Raw genomic sequence first — 13,766 nt, 5'->3', positions numbered from 1 at the left:
GTATCGGAGACGATGATCAATAAGTTTGAAGTTGAAAAAATAAAAGAAAATTTGGGCTTCGAACAGGCTATTGGTGTGGCAAGCAGAGGGAAGGCAGGTGGTCTGTGTTTATACTGGAGAAAAGAGGTGAATTTTACTTTAGTTTCTTTCTCTCACAATTACATTTGTGGGGATGTTACTAATGAAGAGGGGACTTGGCGTTTTGTTGGGGTGTATGGGTGGCCAAAGGAAGAAGAGAAACACAAAACATGGGATTTAATTCGACGTTTGTACTCCGAGTCGCCTTACCCGATTGTTTTTGGAGGTGATTTCAATGAGATACTCTCGTATGGGGAAATTGAAGGAGGGGCTGAGAGAAATAGGAAAGAGATTGAAAATTTCCGTGACATGATCTATGATTGTGGGCTTCGAGATTTGGGTTATGTAGGTAGTTGGTATACCTGGGAAAGAGGCAATACTATGGCAACCCGTGTTAGAGAACGCCTAGATCGTTTTCTAGCATCTAGAGCATGGCGAAACTGGTTCAAAAAGGCCGAGGTAGAGCACCTTGTTCGGTATAAATCTGATCATTCAGCCTTGCTACTAAGGCAGGAGGAAGGGAGGAAAAATAAAAAGAAGAAAAAAAGGACTTTTAAGTTCGAAACAGGGTGGCTTTTGGATGACTCTTGTGAGAGTGCTGTACGTGAAGCATGGGACAACTCAGAGGGTGGTGCGACTATCGAGCGTATTGCTGCTATTGCTCGTGGTTTGACTACTTGGAGCAATGTAAAATTCCACAAACTCGAAAAACAAATTGATGATGTTGAGACTGCTCTGAGTGCTGCCCAGCTTAAACGGCCTTCACCTGAGAGTATTCGCGAGTGCACGGAGCTGGAAAAAAAGCTGGATGATTTGAATGAAAAATTGGAAGCATATTGGTTCATCCGTAGTAGAGTGTTGGAGGTGAGGGATGGGGACAAAAATACCAAGTATTTCCACCACAAGGCTTCTTAGAGGAAGAAGAAGAATTTTATAAAGGGTATCCTTGATGAGCAGGGGATTTGGTGTACTGATGAGGACAAGATTGAAGGGATTATTTCCAAGCACTTTGAGGGTCTCTTTTCTTCTGCTCTCCCCACCGAGGATGATGTTCAGGAGGCTTTAAACAATGTGCGACCCTGCATTTCCGAAGCCATGAATTCTGATCTTACTAGGCCGTTTACAAAAGAAGAGATCCTAGCGGTTTTGAAGCTCATGAGCCCTTTTAAAGCCCCGGGGCCTGATGGTATGCACGCGGTGTTTTACCAACGTTTCTGGCATATTATAGGGAATGAGGTAACCTCTTTTGTTACTAGAATTCTCCATGGTTGTGCTTCCCCGAAACCTGTGAATAACACCAATATTGTTCTCATCCCGAAAGTTGATTCCCCCACTATTACTGCTGAATATCGTCCCATTGCCCTTTGTAATGTGCTCTATAAACTGGTGTCTAAGTGTATTGTGATGCGGCTTAAGGATATTCTTCCTGACGTCATTTCTGAAAACCAGAGTGCTTTTGTCCCGGGCCGTATTATTACTGACAATGCTCTTATTGCGCTGGAAATTTTCCATACTATGAAAAATAGGAGTAAAAGCAAGAAGGGGACAATTGCTATGAAGCTAGACATGAGCAAGGCCTATGACAGAGTGGAATGGGGTTTTCTAAGGAAACTTCTCTTGACGATGGGATTTGATGGTAGATGGGTTAATCTGGTGATGGAGTGTGTAACCTCGGTTTCTTACTCCTTTGTTATTAATGGAGGAGTTTGTGGTTCGATCACCCCTACTAGGGGCCTGCGGCAAGGGGACCCTCTTTCCCCTTATTTGTTTATTCTAGTGACTGATGTTTTCTCTAACATGCTACAGAATAAAGTCCGCAATGGCAGCCTTCATGGGGCTAAAGCTAGTCGCAATGGACCGGAGGTCTCTCACCTTTTATTTGCTGATGATAGTTTACTCTTTGCTAGAGCCAACCGACAGGAATGCAAAATTGTAGTTGATTTACTCAACCAGTATGAAAAAGCATCCGGGCAGAAAATTAATTATGAAAAATCGGAGGTTTCTTTCAGTAAAGGGGTCCCTATTGAGCGAAGAGAAGGTTTGATGGAGATTTTACACATGCGACAAGTTGACAGACATGAGAAATATCTTGGCATCCCGACTATTATTGGTCGTTCGAAGAAAGCTATTTTTGAGGCAGTTTTGGATAGAATTTGGAAGAAAGTTTAAGGGTGGAAGGAGAAGCTCCTTTCAAGTGCGGGGAAAGAAATTCTTCTAAAGTCTGTTATTCAAGAAATTCCGACATATTTGATGGGGGTATACAAATTTCCCGCTATGATCATTCAACTCATCCACTCGGCCATGGCTCGCTTTTGGTGGGGTTCTAGAGATGGTCGGAGGAAGATACACTGGAAGAGCTGGGATTTTATGTGCACTCCCAAATGTTTAGGGGGCATGGGATTTCGTGACTTGGGAGTTTTCAATGATGCACTCTTGGGGAGGCAAGCTTGGAGACTTGTAAAAGCTCCGTCTTCTCTGCTAGGGCGGGTGTTTAAAGCTAAGTACTACCCTCACTCTGATTTTCTTGAGTCCTACCTTGGCTTCGCAGGGAGCTACTCGTGGCGTAGTATTTGGGCATCGAAGGAAATTATTAAGGAGGGTGTTCTGTGGAAAGTTGGAAATGGGGATAGCATAAATGTGTGGAAAGATCCTTGGGTTGCTGATGCGGAGGGGCGCTTCATTTTGAGTGAGGAATCTTTGCCCATCACGAAGGTCAGCGATTTAATTGATAATGGGAACAAGGAGTGGAGATATGACTTGCTTGATGAGCACTTTAATGATAGGGATAAGCAATGTATTTTGGCAATCCCCCTCACTGAACGAGAGCAAGATGACGAGCTTATTTGGGCTTTCTCCAAATCAGATGAGTATACTGTTAAATCCGCATATTAATTATTAATTATAAATTATTAATTATTAATTATTAATTATTAATTATTAATTATTAATTATTAATTATTAATTATTAATTATTAATTATTAATTATTAATTATTAATTAAGGATAAAAAGTAATTTGTTTAATGAAAAACCAAAAGCCAAAACCAAAAAGCTAGTAACACTAGCTTTTTGTTTTTGGCGGAAAAGCCGGCTTTTTCACCTAGCTGAAAAGCCATTTACCAAACAAGTATTTTGGCTGTTTGACCAAAAGAAAAAGCCAAAAGCCAAAAGCCAACCAAAAAGCCAACTAAAAGCCAATTACCAAACAAGGCCAATATGGAAAATATATGTGTGATATATTTTCCGTATTGATCTTATTAGAAGAATAATATATTTAGGTTTATTATATGTTAAGATATTATTTAAGTATATCTTTTAGGAAGATTGTTTCCTATCTTATGTTCTTAGGTTTTGTATAAATACTCTACCTGTTGATGAATAATAAACAAGTCATTCTATTCACTCTTCTCTATTAATTTGTCATGGTATCAGAGCAGGTTAGATTTTGGGATACTTCACAAAAATTCCCCCCCTGCCGGTGGGTTAGAAAATTAAACTCACCGGCGGGATTCATAAATTTTACCCAAAAATTCCGCTGTGCAATTTTTTTTCTTTTTTTGTGAGTTTATTCGAGAACCAATAAGAGATTTGAGTGTGGTTTACTCTAAAAGACCAATAAGAGATTTGAGTGTGGTTTACTTTGAAAAACCAATAAGAAATTTGAGTGTGGTTTACTCTGAAAGACCAATAAGAAATTTGAGTGTGGTTTACTCTGAAAGACCAATAAGAAATTTGAGTGTGGTTTACTCTGAAAAACCAATATTTGATTGGAGCTCGGTTTTGCTCTGGAAAAACCAAAAATTGTTATATTTGCAGGTTCGAAAAGAATGACGTTCCTGTTTGATTGATGACAGATGAGTTCGAAAAGCTGAACGTTCTCATCATTGAAGAAAAGAAAAAAAAATTGAAGGCGACATCACAAGATTGTGCATCTTGGCTTCAACAATTTGAAGAATTTCCAATCGCAACGTTCGTGTTACTGCCGTTACGATTGCGGGAGGGTGTTAGAGATAATATGGAAAATATATGTGTGATATATTTTCCGTATTGATCTTATTAGAAGAATAATATATTTAGGTTTATTATATGTTAAGATATTATTTAAGTATATCTTTTAGGAAGATTGTTTCCTATCTTATGTTCTTAGGTTTTGTATAAATACTCTACATGTTGATGAATAATAAACAAGCCATTCTATTCACTCTTCTCTATTAATTTGTCAATTATTTATTTGACCTAAGCTAGCTAGTTGATAAGATACATGGAAGATAATTAATATTCTAAGGCGCGACTCAATGCTTATGAGCAATAAAAGTGTGATGTTTAATTATTACTCCGTATTATCTTTTGATTAATCTATAAGTTTCACTCATATACTTTACACTTTGTATGATTATCCTATATATTTCGTGTATTAATTATTATTTTATAATATACCACAATTAATGTATGGTTCATTCATCCAATCCCATGGGTATTAGAAACAATGTGTAATCTACCTTAACCAAATGACTAATTGATATATTATTAATATTATTATAAAATAGTCCATCAAACTCTCTTCAACATGTATGTAGTGATGATCTTAAAGGTTCTTTTTGTTAAAGTAAAGTTAATAATTACATCATTTTGCACTATTTATATATTAAGGGTGTGTTCTATCCACACGATTTTATTTCTTTAAACTAATCTGACCTTATTAGACTTGAAATATGTAAAAAGAAGATGAGCATATCAAGCCCTAACTTTGACAGCATTTGTTTACAACAAATTGAAAACAAATGTTATCAATTAATGTTGCTGAATTATTAGTTTAATTAAAGTTGCACATTAGCAACCATTCTATCAAATAATGTTGTTGAATTATTAGTTTGATTGAAGTTGCACATTAGCAATCATACTAGTCAAAGTGTTACAATTTTCTTAAAACAAAGGAAGCATAAATTTGTTTGATTAGGTTGGACATTATTTAATTTAAATAAGTTTGGTTATATGGTGAATTTGTAATCTGCAGCCATAGAGCATAATTGACAAAGGGAATTAAAAATAAAAATACCCAAAAAAAAAAAAAAAGGAGTATTTTATATAACCTAATATATGAATTAATGACACTTTATTTGTGGAGTATTTTATATCTCGTTATCCACTATGCATATATTGTAAATTATTATGGATCTTGCTAACGAACGCTCCCGGGGCGTTGGATAATCATTTAAAATATTGCTTAAAATAGTATTAATTTGGAAAAATATGACAAAATTACACGTCAATCGGTTTAATTAATGTTCATTTTAATCTAATTTTTCTACTTTTAGCTAGTTTATCCAACGTCCTCGGAGTATTCGTTAGCTTTTGCCAATTAGTATATGATCCGACCTGTTTTGTTTGATTTGGTTCAAACTTCTAAGAAAGTGATAATAATCAATAATCAACAAATAAATAAATAAATTGATTATTTATTAAGCGTACATTAAAAATGTTATCTTATTGAATCCTACTAGTACATGTTACGGGTATAGCGCAGTACACTAGTACATGTTATCCAATGTCGTCTTAGCCTATATTAGCTTCTTTTTTTATTTGGTGAAGAGCTTAGCTTCTTATTTAATTAATCAACAAAGTTAAATTAGTCCAGTCAAACAAGAAAGTGTGAACAAGTCGAGTATACTTGAATGTGATCCACTAACCTCTATAATTAAAGGTCAATATCAGATTTGATATTTTCCTTTAATTAATAAATAATCTCCCATCTTCAAATCACTATCCTTATAGGTTTTAACAAGATATGAAAAATAATATGCAGTAGGTTTTTATTATTTAAAAATATTCAGTGTAATTTTAAAGAACAAGTAATATTACGTAAATGAAAATTAAGTTTTAATCAGTAAAAATAACTTAGGCCCCGTTCATTTCACCTTATTTTTGCTGAATTGAAATTATTTTTACTAAAACAAAATTATATTTGCTGAACTTAAATTATTGTTACTGAATTTAAATTAATTTTACTGAACTGAAATTATTTTTGCTGAACTGAAATTATTTTAATTCTTCTGTAAGAAAACTGAATTTTACTGAACTGAAGTTATTTTTACTGAACTTAATTATTTTTACTGAACTGAATTTATTTTTACTATAATTTCAGTCTTAGTAGACACTATAATTTCAGTTCAGTAAAAATAAGTTTAGTTCAGTAAAATTTAGTTTTCTTGAAGAAGAATTATAATAGAAAATCAGTAAAAATAATTTCAATTCAGCAAAAATAATTTCAATTCAGTAAAATTAATTTAAGTTCAGTGAAAGTAATTTAATTTCAGCAAATATAATTTTGTTTCAGTAAAAATAATTTCAATTCAGCAAAAATAAGGTGAAGTGAACAAGGCTTAAGAATAATTTTAGCTTTTGATTTTGAAAGTAATTTAATAAAGATTTTGTAGGCCAAACGTATCCTAAAAAGAATATAGTATTTGCATAATATGTTATCTATATAAAGGTTTATGTTGAAATAATTAACTCTTAAGTACTTCAGCATTAGTTGTACTAAGTAATAATTATATTGAGTGGGATAGATAGGTGATTGTTGGCAACAACTAACCAACCAAGTTGTAATAAACAATGTTTAACGGATAAAAACTGTATTATATATACGTAGTATACTATTACCTATATACTTCATTACTCGATCCATTAGTATTACAGTTGTAGGTTTAATTTAATTTTGGACCACAAGATCACATCAAGAAGCATGCATGTACCAACCTTGATGAAGGTCTAAACAACTAACTACGGAGTAATATATAAAAAAAGCATAGATTATAAATGATTAAATTTATAATAAGTAATTATTATGTACGGAGTATTACGTTATACGTATTGATTAATTTAATCACACTAATTCAGTGATTTATTCTATTGTTAACGTCTAGAGCTTACTAGCTACTCGTAGTTACTGGTACAGTAAATCTAAGTACTAATATAATTCTTTCTTTTTTTTTCTTTTCTTTATTCGAGGAAAATGTTTTTGAACATGCTATTTTGTTGACTTTTGAGTTATGACTTTTTAAAGTTTTGTTTTTTCGTAAAGTATATGAATAATCAAAATCATACGAAACGTAGACAAGTTAGGATGATGTAGGTAATAATAATTGATTTTTTTTTTTTTTTTTTTTTGAAACAAGATATTAATTATTGATAATCTTATATTTTTTTATTTTCTTTTGAAACATTGATAATCTTATATCAACGAATGATTTCTTTATTAAAAGTTATAGGCTCTATACAAGAATAGTAGAATACAAAACATATTGATATATATTGTTTTTTTTTTTTTTTTTTTTTTTGATAGCCAATTAAAAAGAATTGTAAAATGTGTACGACGGAGTCGTATGTTTTTTAATCTCCCATAAATTAGGGAATCCAGTATTCAAAGACATAGCTGTGTTACTAGTGTATATTTCTATAAGACCATAACCGTTTTATCCCACCACTTATACAAACAAGTGTACAAAATAGCATGATTTGTACAGTATGTTATGGATATACATAGTATTTATAGTACATTTGGTGAACTTGGTAGGGAACTCACCTTTTAATTTTAAAGTCACAAGCTCAAATCCACCCAGGGCCGTTTCTGAGTTTTTAGGGGCCTAAGGGCAAACTAATAATTAGGGGCCCTATAAATTTGGGTGTTTGCGTAATTTACTAAATATAATTCAATTTCTTAAACACTATACTTAAAAAATAAAAATAGTATTAACTTAAAGTGCGAATACGCTACATTTAAGATAAAAATGTTATTGTATAAAATTCATTAAAAATATTAACACTTGAAAAAGTAGCCAAAAAAAAGTCGGTACTCGGGATTATCATATATGTACCTTGGATATACTCAAAATAAATAGTGTTATTACACTTTTTATAAGATATTAGAAAATTTATACCCTATTTGTCTTGGTTTATACTTCATGTATTCTATTTTTGGTGTTTTAAAATTTCGTTAACGTTCTAGTTTTATTTTACATACTTTTATAATATCTCCTTTGTTTTTTTTTAAATTCCTCAAATTGTTTTTGTACAATATTAAGGGACAAGAGAGTAGTAAATAATTAAGAAAATTGGATGCCAGACTATATATAAAAATAAAACTCAAAAGGCTCAAACAATAAGAGGGAAAATTGAAACAAATACAAGAAGAAAACAAGTAAACATGAAGAGTTCTTATAAAATTTCCCAAAAAAAAAAAATGAATAAAAAAAAAAGCAAATGGTTAAAATAGAAAGAAGAGTAGATTAAAAATAAAGAAAGAAGCAGAATTGAAAAACGAAACAAAAACATGAATGACAGGTATCGAACCCAAAACACAAAGCTAATTAAAATTCCACTATAACAAGATACAACTTTCTATTGGCCGTTGCACTAGTTTATTTATTTGTCTAACATTTTAGGAGATTAAACTTAATAGCTTAAACCTTTTTCATAGAAACAGAGATTTTGATTTGGGGGCCCTGGACGGCAGCCCCGGCTGCCCTGGCCCAGCGACGGCACTGAATCCACCAACTACATTGTTTAGAAGTAGAGCAATTTCTTTACCTTTCACTCGCGGATCTAGACTGACTTAACTTACGCAGTGTAAGAGATGCTAATTCAATACTCGTAGAGTCTTTCATAGTTTCATGTTACCTTATACTTCATTCGTTTCAATATTATTGCAATAATTGGATTTTTGCACTAATCATCACTCTTGTTTGACCATATAATATGATTTATACGACATTAAGCAAAGTATAATGATGTGGGTTCTTATTAGATTCGTCTCATAAAATATTTTCACAATATCAACTATATACGAAATATAATTTTTACTCCTATAAAATTATAGATATATAACATATAAAATGTGCTTTATGATGCAATCCTTGTTGGTTGTTGCAATATTTAAATGAAAAAGTCACAATATTTACAATATACTATAATTCAAAAGTTTTTTTTAATTAAGGCTATACTTTTACCATTATTTAAGTTCATGGTCCACGTAATTATAACCCTACTATTTTCTCAGCTCCATTTTATGTGTTTAAATCATACGAGCTCCGCTTTTTTTATATTTTGTGAAAAAGTGTGTTTTATAAATACTTTATGCTTAAATATAAGGAGCAAGTATAGATTCAAGCAAATGAATCCAAAACTATGCACCACAAAACTTGAAGCTTAATTGAAAGAAAACACCATTTTTCTACACTCTCTCTCTCCAAAACCACAAATACTACGAGTACGATAATTTTCCTATTTCATTCAACCTCCTCAAGCCAATCAAATGATGCCAACTCAGAAAATCATAACCAAAATTAAAAACCTTCATACGTGGGTCCCACCACTTAGTTGTCAAAACCCCCCAACATCAAAGATGGCCCAAGAAGGATTCTCCAAATGCCGCCTGATGTCCAATATCTTGACACGTGTCAAATCACGTGCTGTAAATGGGCCACACGTCTTTCCTTTGGCCTAAAGGCCATATTACTATTCATTTTATTGGATAAACCTCTTGGTTCTTCCTCATAATAATTTTGGACTTTTTCCTAATTCACCTTTTTTTTTAAAAAAAAAAAAAAGTTAGCAAATTGAATTGGCAACTCCATAAAATTATTTGTATGCTTTTTTTAGGTGGGTGGGAGATATTAGAATTTGTTATATACATTCGGGGTCATTTGGTCATTTATTCATTTAATTAATAAATGAGTAAATAATATTTTCACTCATTTATTGGTTGAATGAACAAGTGGCCTCGGATGTATGGTATACCTGGGTGCATATAATAGGTTAATGATCAACTAATATAAAAAATTATCCACTTATAAGGTGTTTATACTTACTTCATTTTAAGCGAAAAAAATATGTAACTAATCTAGTCCCTAAGTCCCATAGTTTTATTACTTTCAAAAAAAAAAAAAAAAAAAAAAGGTCCCATAGTTTTACATATACTTAACAAGAAAAATAAATAAAATACCATTATCTCGTCTGTGAATACTTGCAACATCTGTTTCTTTCATCCGAAATATAGTTGCAGCAAGTCTTATGGAGTAGTGTAGTTGGTTATGATCTTAAAGTCATAGCTTCATCTATTCAATATCAACTACGAATTAAAATTTCATCTATATTGAATTTAACCTCCCTTGAAAGAAAGGGTTTTCTCTCTCGAAAGAAAGTGCGTCCTCTATTTGCGAATAGCTTTCTACCGGCCTCCGGTATCCCTGTGATTGTTTCTTTCTCTCTCGATTGACCTGTGATATGGAAGACGAAATTGCTTCTTTGTGTTCCAATCTCCGAATTCACGAAGAGGAAAACACAGTGATTGATTTTGGTGACATAACCCCTAGCTATGAGGAGAAGAACCTTTCCCTTATGCTGATCGGAAAACTTCTCACGCGTAGGACCTACAATGTAGATGCCTTTAAAAATACCATTACGAATTCCTGGAATCCTACCAATGGTGTTGCAATTAGGGTTCTTGGCCCTAATCTCTATGCTTTCCAATTCTTCCATTGGAAGGATATGGAGAAAGTATTGAAAGGAAGACCATGGTGTTTCGATAATATGCTAGTGGTGCTGAAGGAAATCGATGGTAATGAACAGCCGGAAGAGGTAATTCTTAATCAATCCCCTTTTTGGGTTCGAATAAAAAATCTCCCATTTAATTGTAGAACTGATGCACACATTCGAAAGCTTGTGGAGGGCATGGGTGACATCCTTGAACTGGAGGAGGACACTTTAGGGGTTGGCCGTTTCCGTAGAGTTAAAATTATGCTTGATATAACTCGACCTTTGAGACGATTTCAGAAAATAAAGGATCGAAAGGGCAATGACCTTCGTGTTGATTTTGCTTATGAACGGTTGCCATTTTTTTGTTTTTCTTGTGGTATAATGGGACACTCAGAACGTGATTGTCTTGTTGTGTCGGAGGAGGATAAGCAAGAAAAGCTTGGGTGGGGTACTAGTTTGAAGGCTACTCCTAGGAAGGGTATTTCAAAGGAGAAGGAGGAAATTAATTCTTTGATCTCTGCAAAACGTTTGGTCTTTGTTACAAAGCAGCCTGATGATGTTGTTCAAGGTGATAAAGTGAGTAAAGAGTTGATTGCCCTGGTGCATCCCCAAACTGACTCGCCTAAGATCGTGAACAATTGTGCTACTACTTCTCCTTCCCCTGTTCCTGAAAAACAGAACATTGAGGCTTCGAAACTCGCAGGGACTGACAATACTTCTCCTCTGATACAGAATGTTGCTACCCCTAATAACATCATGCCTCTTGGTCAGCCTTTCTCTATAGGATGCTCTGCGAGTGAAGAGGGGCGTGGAGGGAGGAAAAAGAACCGTATACTTACTGGTTGCAAGCAGAACTTGATTTCACAAATATCCCGCAAACGTTCCCTTGCTTCTGATGGTATGGATGTGGATGGTTCTGATGGGACAGGAAAACGTCTTAGACAAGATGGCTTTGATAACTTGGAAGATAGTGCTAATATGGAGACAGATTTAGCGGCGGAGGTTGGTTCGGACCAACCCCGCCTCCCTCAATGAATGTCCTCTGTTGGAATTGCCGAGGTTTGGGTAACCCCTCGTCAGTTCGACAGCTTCGTAAGTGGAGTAACAAATTTACCCCCGGTATAATTTTTGTATCGGAGACGATGATCAATAAGTTTGAAGTTGAAAAAATAAAAGAAAATTTGGGCTTCGAACAGGCTATTGGTGTGGCAAGCAGAGGGAAGGCAGGTGGTCTGTGTTTATACTGGAGAAAAGAGGTGAATTTTACTTTAGTTTCTTTCTCTCACAATTACATTTGTGGGGATGTTACTAATGAAGAGGGGACTTGGCGTTTTGTTGGGGTGTATGGGTGGCCAAAGGAAGAAGAGAAACACAAAACATGGGATTTAATTCGACGTTTGTACTCCGAGTCGCCTTACCCGATTGTTTTTGGAGGTGATTTCAATGAGATACTCTCGTATGGGGAAATTGAAGGAGGGGCTGAGAGAAATAGGAAAGAGATTGAAAATTTCCGTGACATGATCTATGATTGTGGGCTTCGAGATTTGGGTTATGTAGGTAGTTGGTATACCTGGGAAAGAGGCAATACTATGGCAACCCGTGTTAGAGAACGCCTAGATCGTTTTCTAGCATCTAGAGCATGGCGAAACTGGTTCAAAAAGGCCGAGGTAGAGCACCTTGTTCGGTATAAATCTGATCATTCAGCCTTGCTACTAAGGCAGGAGGAAGGGAGGAAAAATAAAAAGAAGAAAAAAAGGACTTTTAAGTTCGAAACAGGGTGGCTTTTGGATGACTCTTGTGAGAGTGCTGTACGTGAAGCATGGGACAACTCAGAGGGTGGTGCGACTATCGAGCGTATTGCTGCTATTGCTCGTGGTTTGACTACTTGGAGCAATGTAAAATTCCACAAACTCGAAAAACAAATTGATGATGTTGAGACTGCTCTGAGTGCTGCCCAGCTTAAACGGCCTTCACCTGAGAGTATTCGCGAGTGCACGGAGCTGGAAAAAAAGCTGGATGATTTGAATGAAAAATTGGAAGCATATTGGTTCATCCGTAGTAGAGTGTTGGAGGTGAGGGATGGGGACAAAAATACCAAGTATTTCCACCACAAGGCTTCTTAGAGGAAGAAGAAGAATTTTATAAAGGGTATCCTTGATGAGCAGGGGATTTGGTGTACTGATGAGGACAAGATTGAAGGGATTATTTCCAAGCACTTTGAGGGTCTCTTTTCTTCTGCTCTCCCCACCGAGGATGATGTTCAGGAGGCTTTAAACAATGTGCGACCCTGCATTTCCGAAGCCATGAATTCTGATCTTACTAGGCCGTTTACAAAAGAAGAGATCCTAGCGGTTTTGAAGCTCATGAGCCCTTTTAAAGCCCCGGGGCCTGATGGTATGCACGCGGTGTTTTACCAACGTTTCTGGCATATTATAGGGAATGAGGTAACCTCTTTTGTTACTAGAATTCTCCATGGTTGTGCTTCCCCGAAACCTGTGAATAACACCAATATTGTTCTCATCCCGAAAGTTGATTCCCCCACTATTACTGCTGAATATCGTCCCATTGCCCTTTGTAATGTGCTCTATAAACTGGTGTCTAAGTGTATTGTGATGCGGCTTAAGGATATTCTTCCTGACGTCATTTCTGAAAACCAGAGTGCTTTTGTCCCGGGCCGTATTATTACTGACAATGCTCTTATTGCGCTGGAAATTTTCCATACTATGAAAAATAGGAGTAAAAGCAAGAAGGGGACAATTGCTATGAAGCTAGACATGAGCAAGGCCTATGACAGAGTGGAATGGGGTTTTCTAAGGAAACTTCTCTTGACGATGGGATTTGATGGTAGATGGGTTAATCTGGTGATGGAGTGTGTAACCTCGGTTTCTTACTCCTTTGTTATTAATGGAGGAGTTTGTGGTTCGATCACCCCTACTAGGGGCCTGCGGCAAGGGGACCCTCTTTCCCCTTATTTGTTTATTCTAGTGACTGATGTTTTCTCTAACATGCTACAGAATAAAGTCCGCAATGGCAGCCTTCATGGGGCTAAAGCTAGTCGCAATGGACCGGAGGTCTCTCACCTTTTATTTGCTGATGATAGTTTACTCTTTGCTAGAGCCAACCGACAGGAATGCAAAATTGTAGTTGATTTACTCA

At 35.1% G+C, this 13,766-nt stretch overlaps 1 protein-coding gene and 1 pseudogene across 1 annotated transcript; both read left to right on the top strand.

Annotated features, from left to right (window-relative positions):
* The first annotated feature begins 2,379 nt into the window (after positions 1 to 2,379).
* On the top strand, positions 2,380 to 2,970 carry LOC145580696 (putative mitochondrial protein AtMg00310 pseudogene; annotated as a pseudogene).
* Positions 2,971 to 10,358: 7,388 nt separating this feature from the next.
* On the top strand, positions 10,359 to 11,645 carry LOC145580694 (uncharacterized). The gene has a single exon (XM_081637820.1). It carries the CDS (start codon positions 10,359 to 10,361, stop codon positions 11,643 to 11,645), a length of 1,287 nt encoding a protein of 428 aa, XP_081493946.1.
* Positions 11,646 to 13,766: the final 2,121 nt, after the last annotated feature.

The sequence above is a fragment of the Chenopodium album genome, chromosome 15 (genome assembly GCF_948465745.1).
Source record: "Chenopodium album chromosome 15, dcCheAlbu1.1, whole genome shotgun sequence".
NCBI lineage: Eukaryota > Viridiplantae > Streptophyta > Magnoliopsida > Caryophyllales > Amaranthaceae > Chenopodium > Chenopodium album.
The sequence above is the reverse complement of the archived record's forward strand: the minus strand, read 5'-3'. Positions and strand labels throughout refer to the sequence as shown.